Here is a 15,490-nt window from a genome sequence, read left to right on the forward strand (position 1 = left end):
TGGACTGTGGGGGAAACTAAAGCACCTGGAGGAAACTCCTGCGAACACCGGAAGAACATGCAAACTCCACACAGAATTGCCAATAGGTCCAGCCGGGACTCGAACTAGAGACCTTCTTCCTGTGAGACGACCGCCACCCCTATTTATTTATTCATTCATTCTTGCCATTTATATAGCCATTAAGTGCTAATGTGGCATCAAACAAACAGAAAGTCATGAAAAATCTGTGAAAATCATTGATTATTGATCACACTTGCAACAGTGTACACATGATCACTTCAGTTTCTAGTTTTCACACTCTTACAGTAAAAAGGTCAAATTTATGTTATTTATGACACTTTGCATGTTCACAGTGTGTGCTCACAGTAGAAGTTAGAGAAGTGAGGAATGAGGAAAGTGGATTGGAGGAGGGGTAGATAGACGGACAAAAGGTTATCCATTATCCTCACTCTGTGGTCACATGTCTTGTTTTCATCCTATGGGCTGGGTTTTCCTGGAAGGGGGCACCTACTTTGTGTTGTATCACTGTCTCATGCATAATTCAGTAGTAGCCCACTGGCATCTCAAGTCAACAGCAACCACTTCAGTCCTAAATCCTTCCTCCATGAATGCTCTCATTACAAGAGCTTCTTCTCTCATACGCTGGCCTCATCATCTGACTCACTGAGCGCCAGAGCCGTGACTCAGGGCTGTTTGTTACCATCCAAGATGGAAGAAAAGGCTTGAGGGGTCAAGGGGTCAGGGCCGCTCGCATCTGCAAGGTCTTGTTGGGGGGTGAGAAAGCGAGATGGGGTTTTCAGAAAGTGTCAGCTGTCAGAAAAAGGGATGATAAAGGGTTAGATAACACGGTGATCTGTCCTGTCTCAGACAGCTGACACAGCGCTCACAAACACGAGGCCGCTGCTCTGGTGAAAAGGACTGCGTGGTTGTTTATCTCTCAAGATCTTTGGCGTGTTTGTTTTGTTTTCATATTGTGCAGTTTTTGACAGAGCTCTTTAAATAGCTGTTTGCTCATACAGGACTGTGTGCCATAAACAGCATTGTAATTAATCAGATGTGCTGAGTGAGGGTTCACGAGTAAAACTATGCAGTGCTGTTGCTTTGTTTGAGTTGGTAAGGTCAAGATTAGTGTATACTTCACCTTTATGGTGTCACATCTTTAAAACAAGTTCCTTAAAATATAGTACTCCCGATTCCTCATTGTCATGATGACATGAGTTGTTTTGGTCATAGGACATTTTTAATTTTGGTCTGGATTTTTTTCTCAAACTCATCCTCTACTTTCTGCCAAACCTTTTCTGTCCTGTTCACCTTATTTTTGACATAAAAGCAGGCATGCCCATTGTAACCTAAAGGGATATTTCACCCAAAAACTAAAATTTACTCACCAGAAAGTGGTTTCATACCTTTGAGTTTTCATTTTCTGTTGGACGACTGGGATGATAAAGTCTTTTTCTATGCGGTGCATCTGCATAAATTATAATAATTTACTAGCATAAATAAATAAAAAAAAACAAACAGTGTTTCATGCTTTTCCAAGTAGTCTAACAGTATGTACAGAAATTGAACATTCAAATGTAAAATATCATGGTCATCGTTGTAAAATAATAAAAAAAAAAATATTAATGAATAATATCATTATCGTTAAATCTTACTAAATAATCAAATCCTGGGATGGGACCATTGCAGATACAAACATTGCAATTTCAACGTCAATGTTTAGGTTCACAACATTTTTCAAAATAGCTTATTTTGTGCTCAGCAGAAACTCAAACAGGTTTGAGAAAAGTGAAGTGTGAGTAAATGATGACTGAGTTTTCAGTTTTGGGTGAACTACCTTTTAAATGTGTAGAGATTTTTAGTCTCATTCACTAATTATTTTTAGCCATACAAAACAGAGCAAATTGTTACTCTGATATTGAAGACTGGTATTTTCTTATATTATTTTTCATTAAAACGTGTTCGTATTATCAGAGACCATTAGACCATTATTTATTGCCATTTGTTTCTGCTAGTCTACTCTGGTTGAAAGTCTAAAGGGTCGTTCACACAGAACACGTCTTTGCATCTAAAAACATTAAATGCAGCGTTTAGGAATTGGTAAAAAAACCTTCTCTGCCCTGTTAACACCAAATAAAACAGTTGTAATCTAACTTACTACTGTAATCAGAAGCTGCAAAAGACAAAAGACTCGAACAGAGTGGTTTATATGTCTGTCAAATGCATTTAGGAAGAAAAACATGGGAGAAGTCTGCTCTTTGTGAATGGTCCCTATTCACACAAAAGAGCTTGTGCATTGCAAAATAAGATTGGATTAAGATGGATAAGATGGATTAAGTTAAAGTGTCTCAAATACTAAGAAAAAAAAAAGAAAAAAGCATAATTTCTACGTTTTATGAAAGTAATGAGTAGTGCTTGCAGGACGGGACTTGATGCCATGTTGATAATTTGATGCTAATTGTGTGTAATTAGCAGGGTATTGTAATGCAGTTGCTAAGCAGTTCAGTAAAAGTAATTTATAGCATGATGTTCTGTGTGTGGAGAGGGTTTGAAGTGTGTTGGGTGTTTTTTAGCCCAAATCTGAGGAGTGCAGTGGAAGTTTGTGCAGTAAATGTTTATTTCTGTTTCATCTTATGCCTAGAGAAAATCATAATTATGGTCTCCTAATAACACATCTCTTCCTAACCCTCCTCCCATTAAAATGTATGTGTGTAGCATAAAGATTGCTGAAAGAAATTGTTGCAATTAAGAGCAGGGTTACACAGGTGGTATAATAATAGCTACAGGTTGTGAATGAAAATAGTTATTGATTGTTACTATCTACAATGCTCTCCGGTGTTAAACACTCCTCTAAGCACACTTTCTTTCTCCTCCAGGTGTGGCTCAGTGTCTGGAGCCGCTGCTGACCTCAGCCCTGCTGTCATGGCCTCAGCCCTCACACCATGCAGAAAGCACCCCTCCTAACCCTCATACCTCACACACACTTGCACCACACACCACCACACATGCGCGCAGCCATGATGACCACCTCCCACATGAACGGATATGTGACCGAGTCAGATGGCGGGGGAGGTACTGACATCGTGGAAGAGGGGGTGCAGAGGCACAGGGAGATGGCGGTGGACTGCCCAAGTGAGCTGGGTGCCCGCACCCTGCCCGTCAGACGCAGCGCTCAGCTGGAAAAGATCCGCCAGCAGCAGGAGGACCGCAGAAGACGAGAGGAGGAGGGCCGCAGCCGGCAGGAGCTTGACCTCAACTCGTCCATGCGCCTCAAGAAACTCTCCCAGAACCCAAAAGTGGGCATCGATAACCCCACCTTTGAGCAAATGGAAGGTCCTGGTGGCTCCGCAGGTGGTCTTCAGAGCCTCATCGCACCACCAGCTTTACTAGGTGGGTGTCATAAACTGCTAACAAGCACTGTTTGCAAAGATTGCCACTATAAACCCGCCCCTGACATGTGCAGAGCAAGCAGCTGTATTGTTTGCAGGTGTCAGAGGCATGTCCTTGCGTTTACTGCATCAAGCCTGCACATTGAGTCTGTTGTGGGCGGTGTAAGTTATGGCTGTTGCATTTTGGACATTTATCTTGTGGTAAATTTAGTTGGTTCCAAAGTGTGGTATGCAGTATTGCCACCCAAAAACTCAGCATACAACAATTGCACTATATACAGCTCTGGTGTTGAGTTATGCATCGCATATTTTAAATAACAGTGGGACAAGTTATAAAGCATTTTTATTTCTGTTTTATTTACTTTTATTTATTATTAGCCGAACATCTGAACACAGCAATTGAACAGAGATTAAATAACATATTATTTAATTAGCCTCTTGAAATAAACATTAGGTTATATTTTCATTTACAATTTGCTTGAAATATATTTGTTTACTACTAAAAAAGATAAATAAATAATATAAAACTAGGCCTAAATATATTAATTTATTCTATATATGGCATATCCTGTTCTTCACCGGCAATGTAGCCATTAGTTATAATTATAATACTGCTTTCAGTCCCCATTTTAATTTGTCATTTATCCTGTCAGCTCTATTTCACTGATAAATGGATTAATATAAGTGATTTTATTTTATTATTAAAAAAACTATGTTAATTAAATGTCAGTATTCAGTTTAAATTAGCAATCTTGACCTAAAACTGAAAATAGATAAATTAATACATATAAAATAAATGTAATGGCTAAAAATATAAATAAGCATTATAAAAGCACATTTATTTAAACCAATTTGGAATTGCTTAAAGTGTTAAATCACTGTCTCTGGTTCTATTAGTTAATAAAAATGTTTTAGTTAATTTTAGCTCAAATCTATTAAAAATAACAGCTACAACTTTTGATTAATTATGACCTTTTGAATATTAATTATAACTCAAATAAAATCTATTCTTTTTGAGCATCTTTAAAGTGATAGTTTGCCCAAAAATAAAATTGACTCGCCCTCAGGTGTTTCTAAAACTTTGAGCTTATTTTTTTTTTCTGTTGAACACAAATGAAAATATTGTGTTGAATGTAAGAAACTGGTAATCATTGACTTCCATAGTAGAAAAAAATATGATGCAATGGTTACCAGCATTTAAACTTTTGTGTTCAACAGGGAAAAAAAAGAAACTCAAACAGTTTCAAAACATGTGAAGTGTGAGTTATTGATGACAGTTTTCAGTTGTGGGTGAAGTATTTTTTTAATTAAGGTTAACTAAACCACGTAAGGTTAACAAATGGGACCATTTTTCTTTTATCTAGCTTATTATTGCAATATTATACTGTATAATAATAATAATAATAATAATAATAATGTAATAATAATAGTCCTATTAGTCTCCACCATATCCAATGACATTTGAACTACCAAGTAGAGATCTGCGCGGGACTAAATTTTGAATCCCGCTCCCGCCCGCACCCGCCAGGTTTTAGCCCGAACCCGACCGCTCCCGCTTATATTAAGAATTTATTGTCCCGCTGCCCGACTTGCCCCGTTTTCTGGCCGCCGCGCCCGATCCTGCTAAAGAGCGGGGGAGAATAAAACCGAAAATCCCCCAGCTATACAGTCCAGACAGCCAACCTGTCTGTATAAACACACACACAAGCACCAAGCACACACACAGGCGTTTGCTGTTATATCAACTCAAAGGCTTGTAATACCATGTATCAAGTACCAATGTAATACCAAAAGGTTTTATATAAAGGTATATAAATACTGAGTCGCGCCAGCTCCGGGCCGCAGCGCACATTACTCTCGGGCCGACTTACGGCCGCCGCATCTGGCCCGATTGATTCGGGCCGGAATCGGGCAGTGAGTCCACAAGCATCCGGAGTCCGGCAGCCGGAGCCGGGCTGAGTGGTAAGTCTCTGGCAGGCGAGAATCTAGCCGGAACTGGCCCGAGTGTATTTTGCTATCTGGAAATAAGCTCTCTCTCTCTCTCTCTCTCTCTCTCATTTGCGTGCGCGCGCACTAACATACACACACACAAGCACCAAGCACACACACAGGCAAAGCTCGCTCGCTCGCTCGCTCTCTCGCTCTCTCTCTCTCTCTCTCTCTCTCTCTCATTTGCATAGCAATATCCGCGATATTGCTAGACAGCCCGCTCCCGTCCCAAATTAAACCCGTTACCGACCGCTCCCGCGATTTATTCGGAAATTTATTTGCAGACCTCTACTACCAAGGAACATCTATAAAAAATAAAAAAGCCTTTTTGAATTCAATTCAGAGGAACTGAAGGGCACTTGACTGCTAAAATCAGCATGCATGAGCGAAGTCATTCTCACAGGAGGCAAAGAGCTGTGTTACTGATGACTAAGAGCATTCAAGAGTAAAAGAGCCACTGGACTTGAAGATAAATGAGGACAAAAGTCCATTTATATGCCCAACTATTCTAATATTCATTTTAGTAAAGTATCTCAAATCTGTTTTTCAGCATTCTTTGTTTTCTTCACGCTGCTATTGCTCTCAGCATGAAGCCTCTCACTGGAGTTTAGTCCATTAGATCAGACAGACACACATACGCTCACACACACACATGCGCTCGGCTCCTTCGGTGAATTCTTGGGTTTGAATAGATCTCCATTAGGGGAAGTCCAGCATGCATGGCAAGGAAGAACAAACTTGAGTTACTGTGGGGCACTTGCAGTTGCTGCAGAAAGTCATGGCTGAGGGATGTGTGTGAGTGGAATTCCTCAGGGAGGGAGAAGAGGACCCTCCGAGGGGGAGGTTAATTAAAAAGCCTTTTATGAAACATTCTGACCCAGACCACTATTGCTGTACTCCGTTTTCTTCACTTTTTCTTTTTGCTTTCGTTTCAAGTTCTTCTCTTTGCATATTTTTTAGACAGCGCTAAGTTTTTTCTAGCACTAAAGTGAGCATAATATATATCCTGTCAAGGACAAAGGCAACACTTAAAATATTTGATTTGCCCACTAATACCTCTATTAGCCACCCACTAAGACATTACACACCACACAATGAAAACACACCCACATATCTCACTCCTATTATGTCTCGCCATTCTCTCATTGCAAAGTTAGACGCTATAAAGGAGAATTATAGCATAGCCGAAGCTGGGTTCCTCAAGGACAGTGCTTAGAATAGGCGAATTACATCTGTGATTTACTCAAATGTGCGTTGTGGGTGACGAACAACAAAAAGCCTCAATGCGGGAGCCTTTGTGAGAGGCCGTGTCATCGGTTTTCAGGGTGAATGATTCAGAGGTATGTACCGTTGTTCCTCGGTGAAGTCACAGTTTCTTCTATTTTTACAGCCAGTTTTGGTTTTGTTTTTTTCCTCCAAGCATACCTGTCACTGATCTTATGGTCTGTGTTTGTACTTTCAGAGCTGGAGGACCTGTTGATGTCCCTTAAGCAGGTGCAGCATAGTTTGAATGACTCTCAAAGTCAAGAGGACGTGGAGCTGGTTCTACAGCTGGTCCAGAAGCCTGACTTCCAGAAAGCCTTCAGCATTCACAACTCTGTGGCCCACTATATGAACCGGCCCAGCCCCCCCTACCCCCTGACGGATCACGCACAGACCCTGGCTCAAGAGGTGAGTGACACTTTTTATTTACTTACATGGATTGAGAAGGGTCTTGCAGTTTAAAACATTTAGTATGAGCGGGAAATGTAAATGTTAAGCACAGAGATAAACAAATGCTCTGATACATATGGCATCACCTTTTTAAAAGAAACCAGACTTGAAAGGTGAAGGTTTATTTAAAATAAAAAAAAAACAAAAGTATTTTTACATAATACTAAATTATGTGCAAAGAGCAAACATGCAAATAGCCATCTTTGATCTGGTGAAGCTGTTTAAAAAACTGTTTGTGGATTATTTGATTTGGTTTAACCTAAAGAGCTTATGACAGAAATATACACTCACCGACCACGTTATTAGATTCACCTTACCAGTACAGGGTTGGACCCCCTTTTGCCTTCAGAACTGCCTTAATCATTTGTGGCATAGATTCAACAAGATACTGGAAATATTCCTCAGAGATTTTGGTCTATATTGACATGATAGCATCACACAGTTGCTGCAGATTTGTCGGCTGCACATCCATGATGCAAATCTCTTGTTCCACCACCTCACAAAAGTGCTCTATTGGATTGAGATCTGGTGACTTTGTAGGCCATTTGAGTACAGTGAACTCATTTTCATGTTCAAGAAACCAGGCTGAGATGATTTGCGCTTTATGACATGGCGTATTATCCTGCTGGAAGTAGCCATCAGAAGATGGGTACACTGGGGTCATTAAGGGATGGACATGGTCAGCAACAATACTCAGGTAGGCTGTTGCGTTGACACAATGCTCAATTGGGACTAATAGGCCCAAAGTATGTCAAGAAAATATCCCCCACACCATTACACCACCACTACCAGCCTGAACCATTCATACAAGGGAAGATGGATACATGGTTTCATTTCGTTGACCCAGATTCTGACCCTATCATCTGAATGTCACAGCAAAAATTGAGACTCCTCAGACCTGGCAACGTTTTTCCAATCTTCTATTGTCCAATTTTGGTGAGGCTGTGCACGTTGTAGCCTCAGTTTTCTGTTCTTAGCTGACAGGAATGGCACCCGGTGTGGTCTTCTGCTGTTGTAGCCCATCTGCCTCAAGGTTAGACGTGTTGTGCGTTTAGAAATGCTCGTCTGCATACCTCAGTTGTAACGAATAGTTTTTTTGAGTTACTGTAGCCTTTCTATCAGTTGGAACCTGTCTAGCCATTCTCCCCTGACCTCTGGCATCAACAAGGCATTTGCACCCACATAACTGCTGCTCACTGGATATTTTCTCTTTTTCAGTCCATTCTCTGTAAACCCTAGAGATGGTTGTGCTTGAAAATCCCAGTAAATCAGCTGTTTCTGAAATACTCAGACCAGCCCATCTGGCACCAACAACCATGCCATGTTATAAATCACTTAAATTACCTTTCTTCCCCATTGTACCTAATAAAGTGGTAGGTAAGTGTATTACTTGCCCATACTAGCATGTAATTTTAAGTTAGATGATATTATTATTTTAAAACAAGGCCATACAACCAAGGTAATATGTTTTTCTGTTGTGCATCATCTTAATCTGAAATAAACGCAAGTTTGTTGAAAATGAATTATTATACATTTTGAAAAAGTGATGTGTTTTATTGATTTAATTGCACAGAATATTTGATTGTGGATTTGTGTGAATTAAATAAATCAAACAATAAAAAAGGGCAAAACAGAATTTAGGCAAAAGTGGATTTTATAGGGCCCTAACAAAGAAAGTTTATTTTGTGAAGTTTTATTATAAATTAAGACGTTTAAGCTTTTTCTTCAGATGTAACAAACACTTGAGAAGCATTACTTTCTCCGTTAAAGTTGACTTATTACTTAATTTAAAAACAAAATTGTTTTAATAAATTTGTGAAAGGCAGCACGGTGGCGCAGTGGGTAGCGATCTCGCCTCACAGCAAGAAGGTCTCTGATTCGAGCCTCGGCTTGGTCAGTTTGTATTTCTGTGTGGAGTTTGCATGTTCTTTCCGTGTTGCCGTGGGTTTCCTCCGGGTGCTCCAGTTTCCCCCACAAGTCCAAAGACATGTGCTGTAGGTGAATTGGGTAAGCTAAATTGTCCGTAGTGTATGTGTGTGAATGAGGGTGTATGGGTGTTTCCCAGTGATGGGTTGCGGCTGAAAGGGCATCCGCTGTGTAAAACACATTCTGAATAAGTTGGCGTTTCATTCCAGTCTGGCGACCCCAGATTAATAAAGGGACTAAGCCGAAAATGAATGAATGAAATTTGTGAAAATGATTATAGTGGCCATATTGCCCAATCTCATGTACACTACCTTTCAGGTGTTTTAGGGAATTTTTAGAAGATTATAATTATCTAATTTAAAAGTAATGCATTTAGTAGATCATTAATGTACAGGAACATTTAAAAAATGGAAAATGGTTATTTAGATTTTTAAAATAATTTTTCACAATTTTAACTGTATTTTTATGGATATTTTTGTTTTGTTTAGCAAGTCAATAATAATTCAACAATAAAGCAATTTGACCAAATCCAAATGCAAAATATTTGATGTGTGACAAGCAAAGTAACAATGGATATTTTTAAATCAATTTGAAGCATGCGCGAAGAGCTGCGAGACAGGATCTCTCTGTAGCTATAATGTACCTGATTTGATGTTTGATGCTTACACTTGGTTACTAATTTTAGAAACACTTTCACAAAGAGAGAGAGAGGTGAAATGACACTTTGCCAAATGTGTTTGTCCTTAACTATTCTTTAGTTGATACTTAACTGAATCTGTAACACAGGAAATTTATAGCTTGGAAATGATTAACGTCAAAGCACAATTAGGACAAGAGGATTCAGAGCATTCTCAACAACAAAAGGACAATTAGCAGACTGGCAAACAGAGAAGCATCTGTCAATTAGCAACAGATTAATCAACCTGGAATTTTTATTATTTTTTTTTTTTTTTGCGTGGAAAAACACTGCAAATGTAATGTCAAATATTTTTGTAATTATATGATTATATGCCTTTACACACATTAAGCTACTACATTTCTGCATGTAGGTGCATGTTTGTTGTTGTTGGTATCAACAAGTGGTTAGGAAAGTTGATGGAACATTAAGTGATTAGTTAACACACCCCACCCAAGCCTTTTTACTAAAAATAGAGTGATTATGCCACTCTCAGGCTCCTGTTTACCCGTCTGTTAAATATCATTAACCTGTCCGTAATCTGGGAAAAAACATGCACATTGACATTTCATAAAGTTATGTCATTATCATGTGATTAATAGCTAAGGGTTAGCGGCTGATTGGCTGAAGGCACCACACCTAAGTCTGTTTATATCCTAGTGGTTAGATTTGTTTGGTAAATCGGATCAAAAGTAGACAAGGCAGACACATTCCTGTTTGCTCCTGCTGTTTAATCCATCCGTTTTCTTCACTTGTAAACACGTTTCTGATGCCATTGATGGGAGGATCTGTGAGCAGGCATATGCATTTCTCTTCCTTTTTTCCTCATTTCTGTGAATTACTTTGAGCTTTTCCTAGCTTTAGAATTTTATGTTTTTTTATATATCATTTTTTTTAAAAAACATCAACATATCAATTTAATTAAATTACATTTTCCCGCGCCATGTCTTTAAAAATATTAACATTTATTTTACTCCAGTATTTTAAATGGCGCTTCTGCGCTCAATATGAGAAGAAACACTAGCTGTGCATATAACCCAGTGCTCCCATTTTGTGTGTTAACTGATCCTTCTAAAATCAATAAATGTGCTGATTTGACATCTAATACGCATTTGTTTTATAAGGGGAAATTTTTAATTTCTTATTCCTAGATAAAAATATTATTCTTTTATTCCTTGATGAATAGATTTTTTAAACAGTTATCCTTTGTGTTATTAATAAAAACGCTTTACTGCTTTGCTACGTTGTTAGATTCATTGCATGGCTTCTGAATAACGGCCAATCCACACAGGCTTAAGCATGGGACTGAGCGATCATTGAAAAGTAATCAAAATCGGCATTCAGAATCTATAATCCATCTAATTTTTTCAGGTCAATTTTTTTCAATTATTTTCTTTAAAAAAAAAAGATTGTTGGTTTCAGGCAGTGTGTGTTTTAATTTCCAGTTTTAATAAATAATTAAAGATTATAGATAGTATTTGTTTCCTTTAATTATTTTAAAATCAAGTGATGCATCCTTCATTTGAAAATCTCTTACTTGTAATATGAGAGCATATTTACTGTGCCAAACTTGTCAGTGAACTATAAAGGCAAATGAAATAAATAAAATAATCGTTCATTAATCGTAACAGAGTTAAAGTGATTTTGATTTTAGGCCAAATCGCCCAGCACTACTGCCCAATGGCCTGGGTCCAGCATCAGAGATGCTCGGGCCAGTAACAATCCTGTCTACTGTCCCGAGCATCTCTGACGCTGGCCCCAGGCCATTAAGTGCTGGGCGATTTGGCCTAAAATCAAAATCACTTTAACTCGATTACGATTAATGAACGATTATTTTATTTATTTATTTTATTGCGCCAGTGCTGCCTTGTCACTAAAGTTTTATTTTTAATTAATGCAACTATTTGTCAATTGCGTGCAAATACAGTCTCAGAGTCGAGAAACAGTTTGTGCTTTTAAGCTTTTAAATTCAACCTTCTTTGTGATGTTGTAAACACCATATTACTTTACAGCGAAGAGACTGCAACATGGTGGCAACATCAAATTATGAGGCTAAAAGAAACTTCTTAAAAACAGATATTTACGTGGCTACAAAACAACGAAAAAAATGAAGCAATGTCTTGCACAGTTTGCCATCAGTTTGGCAAGTCAGCCACCTTATTTTAAATAATTAAGATCTGCAATAAAATACCTGCACATTTTCCATACTGCTCTTTTTGTTTGCATAAGACTTTTGCTCATTATACATTTAATAACATTTAAAAAATATTTAAATTCTGCATTCACAGACGTTATTTTTGACACATTATTTAACATATGTGGCTAAGAAATAGCTATTAACTTTTTTTTTTTTTTGGTGGGGCCAGTGAAAATTTTGGCAGGGCGAGTAAAAATCTCAACCACTGCTCAGATCGGTTGGAAATCAATAAATCCATAGTGTTGAACCTTGAACTCCTGTTAAATCATTACATCCCTACTGGTATAAGAACATTGTTGTGTAAAATGTAAGTTAGGTTTGAGTTTAAATCCCTTCTGGTTAACATGCTTCAATGACACATGTCTTAATTTTAAGGAATATATCAGAAGGCAGTAGTTAGTTGGCCTTTTGTGGCTGTTTTGGAATGCATTTGATTATGTGAGGGTTTACACTAGGAAAACTGTCCATTTAAATGCATGGTGAAAGGCTCAAAACATTGTTGTCCCTATTTATCGGTTGTCCGTTTGTGATTAGATTGCATCTTATGAGCAGTCATTTGAGCACTGGCTGAACAAGTATGTGCACAAATGAAGATGATGTTTGATGAAAAGGCTCTTTAGTTGGAGTCAGTGTTGTGTGAAGTGCTAATGAGAGCCTGATAAACTCATGGTTGTTGTTTTTAGTTCTCTCACACAGTGCAGGACAATACTAGACAGAGAGCCGCTCTGTCCTCAGCATTCATTAAGACCCAGATCCACTGACCTGTGCTCTGCTCTCACAGTAAAAGCCTCTCTCATGGGGCAGGTTAAAAACTATTCAAAATGCGGACACATCTTTTACATAGCTTGATGATCTTCTTAGAAATACTGTTTTTGTTCTCTAAAAATGTCCTGTATGTTCTCCATCAGATTTACCACGTTAGATTGTAATTACTTATTGTCAACAAAACTTATTCCAAGTTCTCATTTGCTTTGGATTTGTACAGCTTTGTATCATGGGGTCAGAAGCCTATTTTCTACATTCATAACCTGAAAGTAAACATCTTTTCCTGTTTGGTGCAGTGCAGAAATCATATGGATCATTACCTATTCCTTTAGCATTATGGGATTGTATGACAGTTTCATAATATATTATGTGTAGGTCTGCCATGATATCTATTTTTTGTTGTACGAAATATTATACCAAAATAGATTGCGATGAACGATATTGACATTTTTAAAGACTATTTTATGCCACTCAGGGCTCGAAATTAACTTTTTTTTTATACTTTGTTACACCGGTGTTCCCAACTTTAAATATTTAGGAGTACCAGAAAAAGTTTAGGAGTGGTAGAGAAAATTATACACACGGTAGAGAAAAATCATTGAAAAAATTGACTTGGAAAATTTTGATCGATTATAGGTTCTAGATGTTGATTTTGATTACTTTTCGATAATCGCTCAGTCCCATGCTTAAGCCTGTGTGGATTGGCCGTTATTCAGGAGCCATGCAATAAATCTAACAACGTAGCAAAGATGTAAAGAGTTTTTATTAATAACACAAAGGATAACTTTTTAAAAAATCTATTCATCAAGGAATAAAAGAATAATATATTCAACTAGGAATAAAAAATGAAAAGTTTCCCCTTATAAAACAAATATTTCTTAGATGTCAAATTAGCACATTCATTGATTTTAAAAGCATCAGTTAACACACAAAATGGGAGTACTAGGTTATATGCACAGCTAGTGTTTCTTCCCATATCGAGCGCAGAATCGCCATTTAAAATACTGGAGTAAAATAAATGTTAATATTTTTAAAGACATGACGCGGGAAAATGTAATTTAAAGCAGTGCGTTTTGTACATTCAGAGACCCACTTTATATTGTATACCAATTAGGCAGTGGAGATCATTGATTTTTAAAGAAAACAGATCTTAAACGCTCCAATATTGTAACTGCATACAGTTCACTGGAAGCGCTTGACCCAGGTTTCTACAAAATGAAAAGTCCTTCTGCATACTTCTGCATACCGTATTGCTACTGAAAAGGCTACGAAAGCGATAAAATTACAATTAATAATATATTATAACATAAACTGTAATTTTATTTTTTAATATTACTGGTTTTACTGTGTTTTTGATTACATAATTGCAGCCTTAATGGCTATAAGTGCTTAAAAAAATACTCACCTTAAACTTTTGAACAGCAGTGTATATATTGTACACATTTTGCCAGATGTGTTTAGGTCAATTAAGCATCTTTCGTATTTTGTCTGCATAGGTGGAGGTCATGGTGCAAAACAGCTCACACAAGGAAGGACTTGAGCTAAGCAGCCTGCTCTCAACGTCCCACATGCAGGTGTGTCTCCATCGCACGCACGCAAGCACGCACGCACACACACACGCACACACATCCCTCTATACTGCTGAAGCCCACAGCTAAGATCACAGTGCCTGTCCAAGGGCTCTTTGAACTCTATAACATGACATAAGGGTCAGACTCATGTCAGCTCTGCAAAGCACAGTGGCTTTAATCCTGAATGTAACCAATCATCTCTGGCTCTCTCCATGTCCTTCAGGCGCTCATGATGGCACATGACAGCGTGGCTGAACAAGAGATGCAGCTGGAGCCTCTTGTTCCTTCTGTCAATGCAAGTGAGACTCTCACCCAGTGGGGAGGAGAGACTGTCAAAATTGTACGGATTGAAAAAGCCAAGGACATCCCATTGGTAAGGAATTCTTTCAGTGCCGCTTCCCAGTTTATTGTGCACTACTAGACTTCTGACCCATGTTTAATTGACTGTGCACATGCCTATTAATACAGGGAGCGACTGTTAGAAATGATATGGACAGTGTGGTCATCAGCCGGATTGTTAAAGGGGGGGCGGCAGAACGCAGCGGTCTGCTGCATGAAGGAGACGAGATCCTGGAGATCAACGGTGTGGAAATCCGTGGCAAAGATGTCAACGAAGTCTTCGACATCCTGGTAAATATATATTTATTTTATTTTAATACAATTTTGGGTAATACTTTATTTTGATGGTCCGTATTCCACGTTTGTTGACTAAAAAGATGCATTGCAGCTACATCCCAATAACTTTTCATTTGAGTATTAGTAGACTGTCTGATTAATAGCTGTTGATACTGCTCCTACAACAGACATTTAACTGACTATAAGAAACTTTGCTAGTACATGTCCACGTACACTAACCCCAACCCCAAATTAACAATCTACTTATAATCTATTGAGAATTAGTTGCATGTAGGTGCAATGTAACTTAAATTCAACAAAATTTGTTAAAGGGACCATCAAAACAAAGTGATGTCCAATTTTGTTTAATAAAGGTGCAGCATGTAGGATTGAGTGGATTTGACTGAAACACCTAGTGGTTGAACTAAGTATTGTGGTCCAAATTCAAAATATTGCTGTTTTTTTTTATTTATTATTATTTTTTTTTACCAAGTTACACTTGCTCCAATGTGACGCGCATGCATGTTTCCATGCTGATCAAGAGCATGCCTGAAAGTCAAGCTGATCGACTGTTTACGTTTGTAATATTGCAATTGTTTGCAAAATAAAAAACACCTTATGTGGATTTTTATAACTCTGAATCTGAGTC

General features: G+C 38.1%; 1 protein-coding gene across 4 annotated transcripts in view; it reads left to right on the forward strand.

The window, feature by feature from the left end:
• Positions 1 to 15,490, forward strand: part of pals1a (protein associated with LIN7 1, MAGUK p55 family member a) — a 54,182-nt gene that overhangs the window by 25,048 nt on the left and 13,644 nt on the right. For all 4 annotated transcript variants that reach the window (XR_015512424.1, XR_015512423.1, XM_087288511.1 and 1 more), the window contains 5 exon segments: positions 2,877 to 3,390; positions 6,841 to 7,049; positions 14,152 to 14,229; positions 14,450 to 14,599; positions 14,695 to 14,856. Coding sequence is in view for 2 of the 4 variants with exons in the window: in XM_087288511.1 (XP_087144637.1) it covers positions 2,943 to 3,390; positions 6,841 to 7,049; positions 14,152 to 14,229; positions 14,450 to 14,599; positions 14,695 to 14,856 (1,047 nt within the window). In the remaining 2 variants the exon portion in view is untranslated.

The sequence above is a fragment of the Danio rerio genome, chromosome 17 (assembly GCF_052040795.2).
Source record: "Danio rerio strain M-AB ecotype USA chromosome 17, GRCz13ab, whole genome shotgun sequence".
Classification (NCBI taxonomy): domain Eukaryota; kingdom Metazoa; phylum Chordata; class Actinopteri; order Cypriniformes; family Danionidae; genus Danio; species Danio rerio.